Source organism: Austrofundulus limnaeus, unplaced genomic scaffold, assembly GCF_001266775.1.
Source record: "Austrofundulus limnaeus strain Quisiro unplaced genomic scaffold, Austrofundulus_limnaeus-1.0 Scaffold123, whole genome shotgun sequence".
NCBI lineage: Eukaryota > Metazoa > Chordata > Actinopteri > Cyprinodontiformes > Rivulidae > Austrofundulus > Austrofundulus limnaeus.
The window spans coordinates 355,445-368,814 of record NW_013952525.1 but is presented as its reverse complement, the minus strand read 5'-3'; the positions used below and the strand labels follow the sequence as shown (position 1 = coordinate 368,814).

General features: G+C 38.5%; 1 protein-coding gene across 1 annotated transcript in view; it reads left to right on the top strand.

Moving 5' to 3' along the window:
* The window catches only part of pam (peptidylglycine alpha-amidating monooxygenase), a gene marked incomplete at its 5' end in the record, with an annotated part of 46,472 nt that overhangs the window by 20,817 nt on the left and 12,285 nt on the right, over nt 1-13,370 (top strand). The window contains 10 exon segments of the mRNA XM_014015109.1: nt 1,282-1,330; nt 1,818-1,885; nt 3,107-3,187; nt 3,262-3,338; nt 7,548-7,651; nt 9,907-10,103; nt 10,430-10,480; nt 10,970-11,099; nt 11,232-11,348; nt 11,461-11,533. Coding sequence (XP_013870563.1) covers nt 1,282-1,330; nt 1,818-1,885; nt 3,107-3,187; nt 3,262-3,338; nt 7,548-7,651; nt 9,907-10,103; nt 10,430-10,480; nt 10,970-11,099; nt 11,232-11,348; nt 11,461-11,533 — 947 coding nt within the window.

The window sequence follows — 13,370 nt, the reverse complement described above, 5'->3', positions numbered from 1 at the left end:
ATATTACACGGACAGGGCAATTTTATTTACACGCAAAGCATTCTGGGTAAATGATGACGTGGATAGGTCCTCGGTGTGAGCGAGCTATATCCACCCTGAAGGTTAATCTTGGACAATATCTGATGGTCGACTCTTTGCTTCATGGAAGAAGAACCTCAGATTAGCCTGTTAGCTTTAGCATTAGCCTCGACGCTATCACCATATATATGTATTAGCTCAGCGCTACACATTCTCCTCTCGTCACTGAGGTCCTCCATCCACATGACAGAGAGGGGAACACAAAAATAACTCAGTCTGCAACTGGTTTAAAAGAGTCGATCATCAGATATTGTCCAAGATTAACCTTCAGGGTGGATATAGCTCGCTAGCAGCCTTGCACCAAGGACCTATCCATGTCATAATTTACCCAGAATGCTTTGTGTGTAAGTAAAATGGCTTCGTCTGTGTTAAAATGTTTTTTAATATTTACAAAACTAAAAAGCCTACAGTATTTTACAGTCTTTATTTTACAATTAAAATATATGTTTATCAAATAAAGTCTAATGTTACAACTAATCATGGATCCTCACAGCACAGGTGTCAAATTCTGGTCGTCCAGGGCCAATATCCTGAATGTTTTAGAGGTTTCTCACCTGATTTGCATGAATGGATGAAAGCCAGGATTCTACTAAATTTAAAGATGTAATTTAATCACTGAATCAGATATGTTGAAGCAAAGAAACAGGAAAAATATGTAGGACCCAAGTTTGACACCACTGTTTTAAGGTCTTTTCAGGATGTGATTCAGAAATAAAGCTATAGATAAGAACTAATGTTTCTTTTCCAGATAAAATGATGAAGAAACACAATATTATTCACAGGAAATTAATTTGGCTATAAATACTACAGCATGAAGTCCTGAAAATAATATATTTTTTAATAACCTGACTTTTATAATTCTTTAAAGTGATTTTACATAATACATCTTCAAACTTTCTGAAGATGTTGAGATTCATTTATTTATTTATTTATTTTAAATTTGTACATAACAGCTACTAAAACACCACCTGTGAACAACTCATTTAACCACATTGGACTGAATTTTACAACATAAAGTGTTGTCATCTTTTTATTTATTTATTTTTATTCCCGACCAAGACATGAAAGCCTTGCAAAAATTTAAACCAACTCTTCTTTTATTTTTTAAGTATTTGCTTCATTTAGTCTATTCCACTTCACTTTGTATTTGTTGTTTTTTATTACCACACATACGTACTGATGAAAAAAAATCTTGTTTTACAGACCATCATAGAGATTGCTCTGGTCTTTCTTTAAAAATGACAACAAAAAGGTACGTTTTGACTTAATGGAACTAATATTTTTAGCTGAATAACAGCCTAATATCAGAGATTTTATATTCACATAATCCGATACTTGTTTTTTTGGCTGATATCAGACCGATATCAATATCGGCTAGGGACATTGATAAAAGAAAACATCTACACCTCTGAGTGTAGCCAGTGCAACAGGAATCATTATTAAAGAGAGCGACAGTAATAATGAGATTAACTACACCCACTGAGAACTGATACTATTTGTACATTAAAATACTCTGATTGTCACAGCATAAAAAGAACAAACAGCTGAACTTACAGTTATTATAGGGAAGAGAAAAAAGCATCTTGATTGAATATTGTAAACAAAGTAAACATTATCAAAGTAGAGACAATAAAACTACTGATAAAATGTAGAAAAATGTGAAACATTCAAAAGTATTTAAACTTCCCAGAGTGATTTTTTTCAAACATTCTATTTTAAATCTTTGTTTTTTTTTAAAGGCAGCCATTCATTGCTGGCATATACCTGCTAATGTCTGTGGACACAATTATACCTCCTGGAAAAAAAGGTATGACCCTCGAAAATGTTTTAAAGATACATTTATTCAGTTTAAACAACAGTTCTTTTTGATATTGTTTAGCTTCGCAAGGGGATATACCCAAGAACCTATCAGGAATGTGTATTTTATAAAGATTTACTATAAAATTAAATTAACATTTCATAGCAGTATTTTCTCCCATTTTCCCAGACTGTTTTTAATGTCATCACTTGGGTATCATTATCAATCTGATATATTTTGTTTGTTGAAAGAAGGGCATAAGTGCCATGAAGTTAGAGAGTTTTCAGGTGTCACGAGCCTGAAGCTGGAAATGGAAGAGGCTATGTTGAATGTTGTCCACATGTATATCAGTTTGAATTGAAGTAGAAGTTCTGTAGTAAATTGGATGAAAAATTAGTGAGTGTTCCCAAACAGGAAAGAGTTACAAATTCACAAGTAAGTGAAAGGACCAGAGGTAATCGACGGTGTTCAGGAGAACTAAAAATGTAGAAGGATGGATGGTAGTAAATTTAGTCAAAAGCATGATTGTGGTGAAGGTAGGGGGAGCAGGGAGATGGGGCAAATGCAAAGAAAAAGGCTTTTAGTGAATTGGATGCAAGGCTGGACAGTACAGAAAAAAAAGGACTTGTTGACTGACTAGGCAAATGAATTTGAATTGGAAAGGATGTGTAGCAGGTTGGAGTAATAGAAATAGAAATGGACAAATACTAAAGGACTTTAAAGAGCTGATGATTAGAGAAAGGGAGATGAAAGAGAACAGAGGATAAAAGAGGAAATGTAGTGAAGTAATGGCAGCTATGAAGAGGATGAGGAGTGAAAAGGCATGGTCCTGATAGCATATCTACGGTTCTTTCTTGATAACAGGAAGGGACGATTTTTACCACTGTTTGACACACTATAAAGAAAAAAAAATTATATTTATCTATATTTATATATATATATTTTTTAATCTATATTTAGATGTAGCTAGCATCTAGAACCTGATGGTATTGAATAGAAAACAATGTGAAATGTGGCCATTTTTGGTAGCACTTCTTTCCAATCAATGTTCATGATATTTTCTACCCTTTTATATTTTTTACGATTGTTTTGTTCTTAAAGTGAAACAGTAAAATAGGAAGACACATTGCCACAAAGCCCACAGCTCAAACTATAATAGGAAAGAATAGTAAGAGCAGGAAAGGGTCTGTAAAGGTTACGGCAACCTTAACATTCTTGTTTACCTTTCAGTTACAAATTCAGATATTGCCTGTGACTATACTTCATATCCCATCTACCCATTTGCCTTCAGAACCCACACACATCGTCTTGGTAAGTCACCCTAGATATTATTTCTGAGTTCACTCTATAAATGAGTGGAAGAATGATGTATTCTTTTTTCACAGGTAAAGTGGTCAGTGGTTACAGGATTCGTAACGGGAAGTGGAGCCTGATCGGAAGGCAGTCTCCTCAGTTACCACAGGTAAGTAGTGTAACCCCATTAGTGTCCGTATCATGCATCACAGAGTTTCTATTGAAAAGATTCAGTTATTCGGTAACTTGAAGAACCACCTTTAGCAATATCTGGCTGGAGGTTACTAAATATCTTAGGGTTCTGAGAGGTTTGTGCAACACACATTCAACACAAAACACCAGCTGGGTTATGCAACCTATGTGTGGATGACTCACCAAACATAAAGGAGTGCATTGGTTAATATTTTGGTGAATTTTACAGAAATGTCTGTCTGACTATCTGTGCACAAGATTGCTCAAAACTTAAGAATGGATTTTCATGAAAGAACAAATAATTAAATTTTGGTGGTGATCTGGCACACACAGCGACTTCAAGTAAAAGCAGAGAACAGAGGAGGTGCTAGAGGCTAACTTAAGAACAAGAACTACAAAATATTATTTATACCAAAGAAAATCTCAAAGGGACAGCTGTCAAAACTTTCAGAGATGGATGTAGCTCTTGGGGACATTGATCAGTTCATAGTCTGAAGAAGAGAAAAGCTTGAAAAATAGTCTTAGGGAGGGGATTGATCCATTACAGAGGAGAAAGGAGGACTAACAAGGACTGCAAAGAATCAGTCATCCCAAAGAAAAAACCAGAATCTGTAAAACAAGGCATAAAATGTTTCAACTTACAAAAACAGAAACGTGAACGTACATTGGTTCAAAAATTTCAACCTGAGAACCAGGAGGAACAAGAAGTGTGGATTATTGGTTAGCATTGCTGCACCACAACAATGAAGTCCTGGGGTCCTTTTTCACCATGGGTAATTTTCCCATTGTTTTTCCTTTCAGAAAAACATAAAACAAATAAATAAAATACAGAAAAAAAATCCAGGCCTGTAATGAAAAAGGAATGGGTGATATGGGTGATCTCAGTGAAATGTGACTGATTAAATAAATTTTAAACAGAAACACTCGGAGAATTCACAATTTTAATTCAATTTTAATTTAAGAGGGGGTGGGGATTTTCCATAGTTCAGTTCAGTTCATTTCATTTTATTGATAAAGCCTTAAGTCACAACAAATGTTGTCTCAGAGCACTGAACAAAAAACAAATAAATAAAAATTTTGTCAGTCTCCCATCCCGAGCAGCCCACTGGCAACAGTGAAAAGGAAAAACTCCCTTTTAACCAGTGCTTTAAGTGGGCCGGTACACCTCAGCGCACACTGGAAAAAAGTGCCTCTTTTTATGCTTTTTTATGCTGAACTCTTTGCAGGTGGTGTAGAATTTATGCGAGTGGTTCTATGTCTCAATACATCAGGTCGTTCTGTAAAATCACTCTGAAAACAATACAGCAATGTACTGATATTAGACATTTTAATTTGTACTTTTGAATACTTGAGTACTTTTCAATGCATGTACTTTTTATTACTTAAGTATTTTCAAAAGTAAGTACTTCAGTACTTTAACTTGAGTAGATTTTTGACCGAGCAACTTTTATTTGTAGTTGAGTAGATTTGACCACGAGTATCAATACTTTTACTCAAGTATACTACAGTAGAATTGAGTACCTTGTCCACCACAGGCTATAACAATATTCATAGAAGGGTATACACCCTTGTACAGAGTCATGAAGGGCTTTACCAAACCAAAAACATGCAGCTTTTCCAAATACTACAGAACAAAATGTGCTATTTTTTAATAGTAACTAGAGTTCATTGAATCAAAAACGAATTATCTGTTCACCTAAAATGTTACACTGAACAAAAACATAAACACAACATTTTTGTGTTTGCTCCCATTTTTTGTGAGCTGAAGTAAAGATCTAAGACTTTTTTCATTGTACGCAGGTGTCCTTTTTCTTCTGTCCACCTCATAGGTGTTACATATCAAGATGCTGATTAGTCAGTATGATTATTGAACGTTTGTGCCTTAGGCTGACCACAATAAAGGGCGTACTACTTAAAAAGCTGGTAATTTAAAGCTGACTGAACTTGTGATGTAAATATTTCAGGCAGCCTAGCTTTAAAAAACGTATTTATTGTCTGTAATGGGACAGTTTTTTTAAAGTGTTGCTCCCTTAACTAATGAATTATGCAAAATTGTATGAAATTGTTATACAAAATTTAAGAAAAGATAACCAAGCTGCAAAGCTTACATCATTGATAAAGTAGGAAAAATCGCATCCTTTTATTAATAAAAGATCCATCCATCCATTTTCTGCCGCTTATCCGGGTTTGGGTCACAGGGGCAGCAGCCTAAGCAGAGAGACCCAGACTTCCCTCGCCCCAGCCACTTGGGCCAGCTCCTCTGGGGGAATCCCAAGGTGCTCCCAGGCCAGCCGAGAAACATAGTCCCTCCAGCGTGTCCTGGGCCTTCCCCTGGGCCTCCTCTCAGTGGGACATGCCTGGAACACCTCACCAGGGAGGCGTCCAGGAGGCACCTAACCAGTTGCCTGAGCCACCTCAACTGGCTCCTTTCGACGTGGAGGAGCAGTGGCTCTACTCTGAGTCCCTCCCGGATGACCGAGCTTCTCACCCTATCTCTTAGGGAGAGCCCAGACATCCTGCGAAGGAAACTCATTTTGGCCGCTTGTATCCGCAGTCTTGTTCTTTCGGTCACTACCCAAAGCTTGTGACCATAGATGAGGGTAGGATCGTAGACCGACCGGTAAACCGAGAGCTTTGCCTTTTAGCTCAGCTCCCGCTTCACCACGACAGACCGTACAGCGCCCGCATCACTGCAGATGCAGTACCAATCTGCCTGCCGATCTCCCGCTCCATTCATCCCTCATTCGTGAACAAGACCTCGAGATACTTAAACTCCTCCACTTGGGGCAGGACCTCCTCCCTGACACGGAGGCGCCACACTACCAGTTTCCTGCTCAAGACCATGGTCTCGAATTTGGAGGCACTGATCCTCATCCCGGCCACTTCACACTCGGCTGTGAACCGCTCCAGTGAGAGCTGGAGATCACGATCTGATGAAGACAGTAGGACCACATCATCCGCAAAAACCAGAGATGTGATCCTAAGGTCACCAAAAAGGATCCCCTCAACACCTTGGCTGTGCCTAGAAATTCTGTCCGTAAAAGTTATGAACAGAATTGTGACAAAGGGCAACCTTGGCAGAGTTCAGCTCTCACCGGAAATGAGTCCGACTTACTACCGGCAATGCAAAGCTCTGGCACCAGTTATACAGGGATCTAACAGCCCGTATCAATGGGCCTGGTATCCCATACTCCCGGAGTACCCCACACAGGAGTCCCTGAGGGACACGGTCGAACGCCTTCTCCAAGTCCACAAAACACATGTAGACCAGTTGGGTGAACTCCCATGCACCCTGCAGGATCCTGCTGAGGGTGTAGAGCTGGCCCGCTGGTCCACGACCAGGACGAAAACCACATTGCTCTTCCTGAACCTGAGATTTGACTATCCGACGGACCCTCCTCTCCAGGACCCCTGAACAGACCATACCAGGGAGGCTCAGAAGTGTGATCCCCCTATGGTTGGAACACACTCTGCGGTCCCCCTTTTTAAATAGGGGGACCACCACCCCGGTGTGCCAATCCAGAGGAGCTGCCCCCGATATCCACGCAATATTGTAGAGTTGCGTCAACCAATGCAACCCCACAACATCCAGAGCCCTAAGGAACTCCGGGTGAATCTCATCCACCCTTGGCACTCTGCCACCTCGGTGACCTCGGCACTAACTACATGTGATATGATTTGGAACCAGAGAAGAGTCTAAACAAACAGGCATACAAATGATCTTTTATGTGTCATTACAGTGAGGTCTATTAGTAAAACAACAGACTGAAGTGAAGCCATCTCACTGCAGTAAAAAATAAAACAGGACAGCTGTAAAGCAGCATCCACCAGAGCGCTGAACCACCAGTGTAACTGTTATCTTTGTTACCTGTTTGAGAAATTCTCACACAGATTGCATCATCACCTTCAAGTTTGTTGTGGTAAATGTAGACACTTATAGCCAATAAAACACTCACTGCTAACTATGGGCTCAGGATGAGACCAGGGCAGCAAGCTAGGATTCCTGACAACAAATATTTCTGCTTTGCAAAAAAAACTTTTCACTTCTTATTAAGAAAAATTGTGTGAAGTCAATTGAAAAATAGGTTTGTAAACAGTATTTTACTTTCAGAAAAAAATATGTCCTTGCAGTTTGTATACAAATGTGTATTATTTTTGCTCAGCAGTGTATGTGTTTTGTCTCTAGGCTTTCTACCCTACTAACAAGGAGGTGAATGTGCAGTACGGCGACACCATGGCTGCCAGATGTGTGTTCACTGGTGAGGGCAGAACCTCCAAAACCTATATTGGGTGAGTGTCCTGATGCATCTCAGTAATCCAGGTAGAAAAATCAAAAAGGAAAAAAAAAAAAGTAGGTCTTCTGGATGGGTTCTTCTTTAATGAAATGTTTCATCTCTCTTCCAAGAGACTTCTTCAGTCTGATGAGTTTCAGGTGAACTCAGCCTTATAAGCACTGCCTCCACATGGTGGACAAACGGGTTGGTCACAAGCAAAAGAGGGCCATCGCCTAACATAGGTCGTTAGTGCCTTGATTAACTATTCATAGAGGGTCATGTGACCCATCACCTGACTATCGTTGGGGCCCTGATTCACAGCTTTTGCTCACGGGACTGAGTCATACTTGCAATAACAGCATTGGAGGAGGACAACTGGACACGAAGGCYTCCACCTTTGTTTAATGGTGAACGGTTTTTCTTCACAAAGATGGCTTCTTTTACTCCTCTCTCAAACCAACGTTCCTCTCTATCAAAGATGAGAACACCTTCATCCCTGAAAGATTGACCGCTGGCGTGTAGATGAGTGTAAACTGCAGAGTCCTGGCCTGTAGATGAGTGTAAACTGCAGTCCTAGCCTGTAGATGAGTGTAAACTGCTGTCCTGGCCTGTAGATGAGTGTAAACTGCAGAGTCCTGGCCTGTAGATGAGTGTAAACTGCATTGTCTTGGCCTGATGGTGTAGCTCTTCTGTGTTGGCCCATTCTTTTGAACAGTGGTTGCTTTGTTGTATAACTGATCACAGTCCTCCTGACACTTAACAGCATACACAATATTACTCTGTTTATGCCGGGGAACTGGATCTTTGGGATAAAACAGTCTTTGCCGTAATGTGTTTTGGGTTTGAAAGCCGCTGGGATGGTTATTAGATCAAAACTTTTTCTTTTCGATCTAACAACCAATGTGACAAATGCATAGTTGCTTTTTAAAAAAAAAATTATAAATATATTTCAAGAATTTTTGATTCGGATCGATCTGAATGAATTTGTAATCGGAATGAGTGTGGTGGTTTATGCCGACTGATAATCTGAACGGCATGCATGTAAACACTGAACTGATGATCAAGGGAAGCCAGAACACAGAAATGTAAACTATGAAAATATTAAGTTCGTAAAATACTTAAAGAACTAAATATGTACTGGCCACATCACTAGATTATTGTATCTTCCTTCTTTTCTGTTTACCAGAAAAATCCATCCATAAACTCCAACTTATCTAAAACTCAGCAGCTCGTATCATTTCCAGAACCCCTTCCACCACTCATAAAACACCTGTCCTACAGCATCTTCACTGACTCCACATCAAATTTGCATCTATGAAACCTTGCTCCTCACCTTCAAAACCCTCAATAACTTTGCCCCCCCAGTATCTCGTAGAACTTTCCCACATTAACACACCTTCCTACCCTCTCAGGTCCTTCCTCTCCACCCAACTCACCCATCCACCAGCTGGTCTGACCACTATGGGCTCAAGAGCTTTCAGTACTCAGCACCCCACCACTGCAACTCTCTCCCCCTGGACATTAAAAATTCTTCCACCATCTCCATTTTTTAAATCATGAATTAAAGCTCTTCTTTTAAAGCAGGCGTATTCAGTTTAACCTCCATCTATCATCACCTTTATATTATGTAGGATTTGTGATATGTAGAAAGTTTTTTTACTCCCTTCATTTTTTACAGCATTTATATTGTATTTTAACCATACAATGTCCTTGAGTGCGATGAAAGGCACCTACAAATAAGATGTATAAAATAAAAAAAGAAATAACTGATTGAGAAAATACAGATCATTGGGGATAATGGGGGTACAGTGCCTGCAGAAAAATCAGGAGGAAATGAGGATGGAAGAAGTTATTTCTAGCAGCAGAGTGGGTTAGAAATGAAAATTTGATGTTATTTATTGTTTTTTTAATGTCCTACAGCTACAGGCTCTGAAATGTTAAATAACTTTGAAAATGAGTTTTTGAATAAATCTGTAAAACGTGAAAAGATTGCTCTATATGTCCTGCAAAATGACGGAAAATACATGTATGTATCTATGCATTTTTTTAATGGTTGAACAACCGGGGTTTTTTAATAGTGTAAAATTTGTCTACAGATGAGGTTTGGATTAAATTCACAAGTTAAAACTAAATTAAACAATCTGTAATTTCACAGATGTTTCATTTTCAAATTTAGCAAAAACATCACTCTTTTACATTTTTTCATGACAACCTTATTTGGGTCATTTTTTTATTTATAAAATTTTTTGTTTTCTTTATTTTCCCCCACAGTGGTACCTCAAACGATGAAATGTGCAACTTCTATATAATGTATTACATGGACAGTGAACATGCCATTCCCTTCATGAACTGCATGGAGACTGGTTCCAAAGAGCTGTTTAGACACATTCCAGCAGAGGCAAATGTTCCCATCCCTGTCAGTCCAGATCATATGAACTCTATGATGCATGGAGGACATTCCTCTACAGGTATGAAGTCATTAAGTGTTTTATTTTGTATTCCTCCAGTTAAAACTAGTCCTTTATTTCTTTATTTGTAGTTCAACTGTTGTTACTAGTGTACATAACATTTTAAAAGTTTTATTTGGTGTAGTAATAAAACCTTTACCTGTATTTTTTAGGAAGAAAAACAAATAATATGCTGTTGGAGGGCAAACGTGGTGCATTTAATGTATTATATGTTTTCTAATCCAGAAATGCCACCATGTTCTTGGGCAGCAGGTGCTCTAGCACCACCTGAAGTCCATCTTTCTTTATTAAACATAAAACTAACCATTTTTTCTTTTCTTTTCAAGTTAAGGGACAACTCCTAAATTCCAACAAAGAGGAGCAGGTTCTGGATCAGGGTAAGCTCAACAAAAAAGATGAATGAAGTGTGCAAATTGTGTAGAGTAGCTACTTGCTAGAATTAAAAAAAAAGCTGTATTTATAACAATACACAAATTGCGAAAATCCCTTTATTTGGGCCATTTAAACCAACATAAAATGCTTTGCTTGTGTATAAGTGTGCGTACATGATAACAGTCCACATTTTTCAGCTCTAAAGTTATATGTCATCACATAACAAAGATTATCAGGTTGTAAAGTTATTCGAATGTACAAGAAACAAGTACAGCAGATTTATTATGTCATCATTTATTTGTACGCTTGAGGTTTCATGCTTCATTGGGTAAAAAACAAGTTTTATTGAGTAAAATATTAAGAGCTGGAGAAGAAATGCACCAATTTTTATCAAATACCTACAATCACATTTGAACACTTTTTTGAAATATCCTCAATTTAATGATGTGTGTATCTGTGTGTGTTCATGTGCCGTTATGCCTGTTTGTTTGTAGAGTATCATTTGGACCACGTCTCAGCATGGCCAGGGAGTTTTCTTCAGCTGGGTCAGGTGTCAGGACTTGCAGTTGACTCGGACTCTAACCTGGTCATTTTTCACCGAGGTGACCACAGCTGGGAACGGGAGTAGGTTGCTGCTTCTCTTAAAATTTCGCTTTTATATCTCATGTCTAATTAAAAAAAATGTGTCATTTTGGTTTAAGTCCCATGAAACTACAGAAAACAAAGTTATTTGTGTGTGTCTGCTTGTGCTTTCAGTTCTTTTAACATCCAGGCTAGATATCAGCAGAGGTCGTTGGGTCCTATTCAACAATCCACTATATTGGTTGTGGACCCAGCCCAAGGTAGAATCCTGAAAGCTTCAGGCAGAAACATGTAAGAATGTGCTTTAGCCTTTTTGTTGTGAAGAACAGTGTTACTGTGTACAAGTATTCAACATGACACAGATAATACAGTTTTTATAATGATATATTTTCCCATGTTGCAGGTTCTACTTGCCCCATGGCATAACTACAGATGAGGATAATAATTACTGGGTGACTGATGTTGCTCTTCATCAGGTAAAATGCAGTGGACTGAAAGAATAGGCACAGTACATTCTGTTAAGATGCTAAATAGTCCTGATGGGTGAATTATATTGAGGCTTTGGCGCTTGTGTCACTCTTACTGAAGCAAAGTGACTAATAACACTGTGCCGAAGCTTGTGTCAAAACACTTGACCGATGACATTCAAAACTTTCATCATCATCACTGCTTCAATTTGCACTTTATTGGTTTTTAATGCTATAAATCTTTTCATTTGCTTAGAGTATTCGAATTCCGAAGCATGCATTCATGGGCTGTTGTAGCTTGGCGGTCCATCCTGCAGCCTTGTAAACCTGAGGCTGTGTGATTGAGCATCCATTGAATGCTTGAATCTGAAATGTTTTTAGACTATGTGTCTGAGCACGGAACTGAAGCTGAAAAAAAAAGCAAGTAAAATAAACACAAGAATTACATAAGAAACAATCGCAAGGTTAAAACACAAGCCAACAAAAAAACTCAGATCCTCAGGGGATCCCACCTTTTAAAGGACCAAAATTAATCATTAAATCATAAATTTCACTTTTTTTAAGAATTCTGGACAAATCCTTTGCAGTCAGTCTCAGAAAGATGAAAATTGTGTCAGTAGCTATGTTTACATGGACATAAGTAATCGGGTTAAAAGGTCGTTCGGAATAAAAATGCGTCATGTAAACAGCCCGTTCTGATTATTCTGATCCGATTGAGCTCGATCCGAATGAATTTTTAATCCGAATGAGTCGGGTGGGTTATGCCGATTGATAATCGGAAAGACGTGCATGTAAACACTTAATCCGATCATCTTATTCTGATTGTGGAAAACTGACCTGTGTGCATGTCTGCTGACTTTCATTCACCCGGTTCTGCTCTTTAGAGGAGGTTGGACAGCAGCGCTCCAGCTGTGTTGCACCGCACAGAACATTTCCTCCTCGCTCTCTTAACAGATGAAAAAGGAGGCAAACAGCAGACATTGCTTCGCAAAAAATAAAAATAAAAAACACTTATTGCTTCATCTGCAGCTCAACCAAGGAGTAATGACGTCTCAACCGTTATTAAAAGCTGACATGGGTCCGTCCTGAGCGCACAGAGGAGCGTTGTTTACATTTGTAACACAGAAGTAGAGCTGAAAGTTTACAACACTGCGCATGTCCGGACTTTTATTCTGAATAAAAGTCCGATGCATGTAAACACTTTTCATGATCGGATTGTGTCCATGTAAACAGTATATTTGGATTATTTAATCCAAATACATTTCAATCCGATCAAAAAACTTTGTGCATGTAAACATAGCTAGTTTCCCAATATTTATGGACCTGAACATGAGCAAATTGTTTGCTGCAAGTTGTAATGAAAATCTGAAAATCCAAGTATGGAGCTGCAGTCACAGTTACAGCAAGAAGCATAAGACAACTGGGACAGTGAATTAAATATGGAGCCACAGTGCAATCCCAATTACATTTAATAACTTCAGACTGTAAAATGACAAGAACTTATTGGAACAATCATTAGAAAAAAAAGTGTTTGGTTAATACACTCAAAATGTTTTGTATACTTAGGTCTATACTTACCGTGTTTATGGAAGTATAATATGTAAAATTAAATCCATAAAATCATCCATAAAGTTGGGTGTTACGACCCCTTCCTTTAAACAAGGGGCAGCAACACGACAACCACAATAAATAGACAAGAGTCACTGCAAAGGTGTATAAAAAGTTTTATTTTTTTACTCTGCTCCAAAAGGCTGTGCAACTGTGGGGGAGAAAGGGACCATTAGGTGTGGTGCCAAACAAAAGAAACAAGCAAAACAAAACAGGGCCTGTCTACAATCTGGTCTAA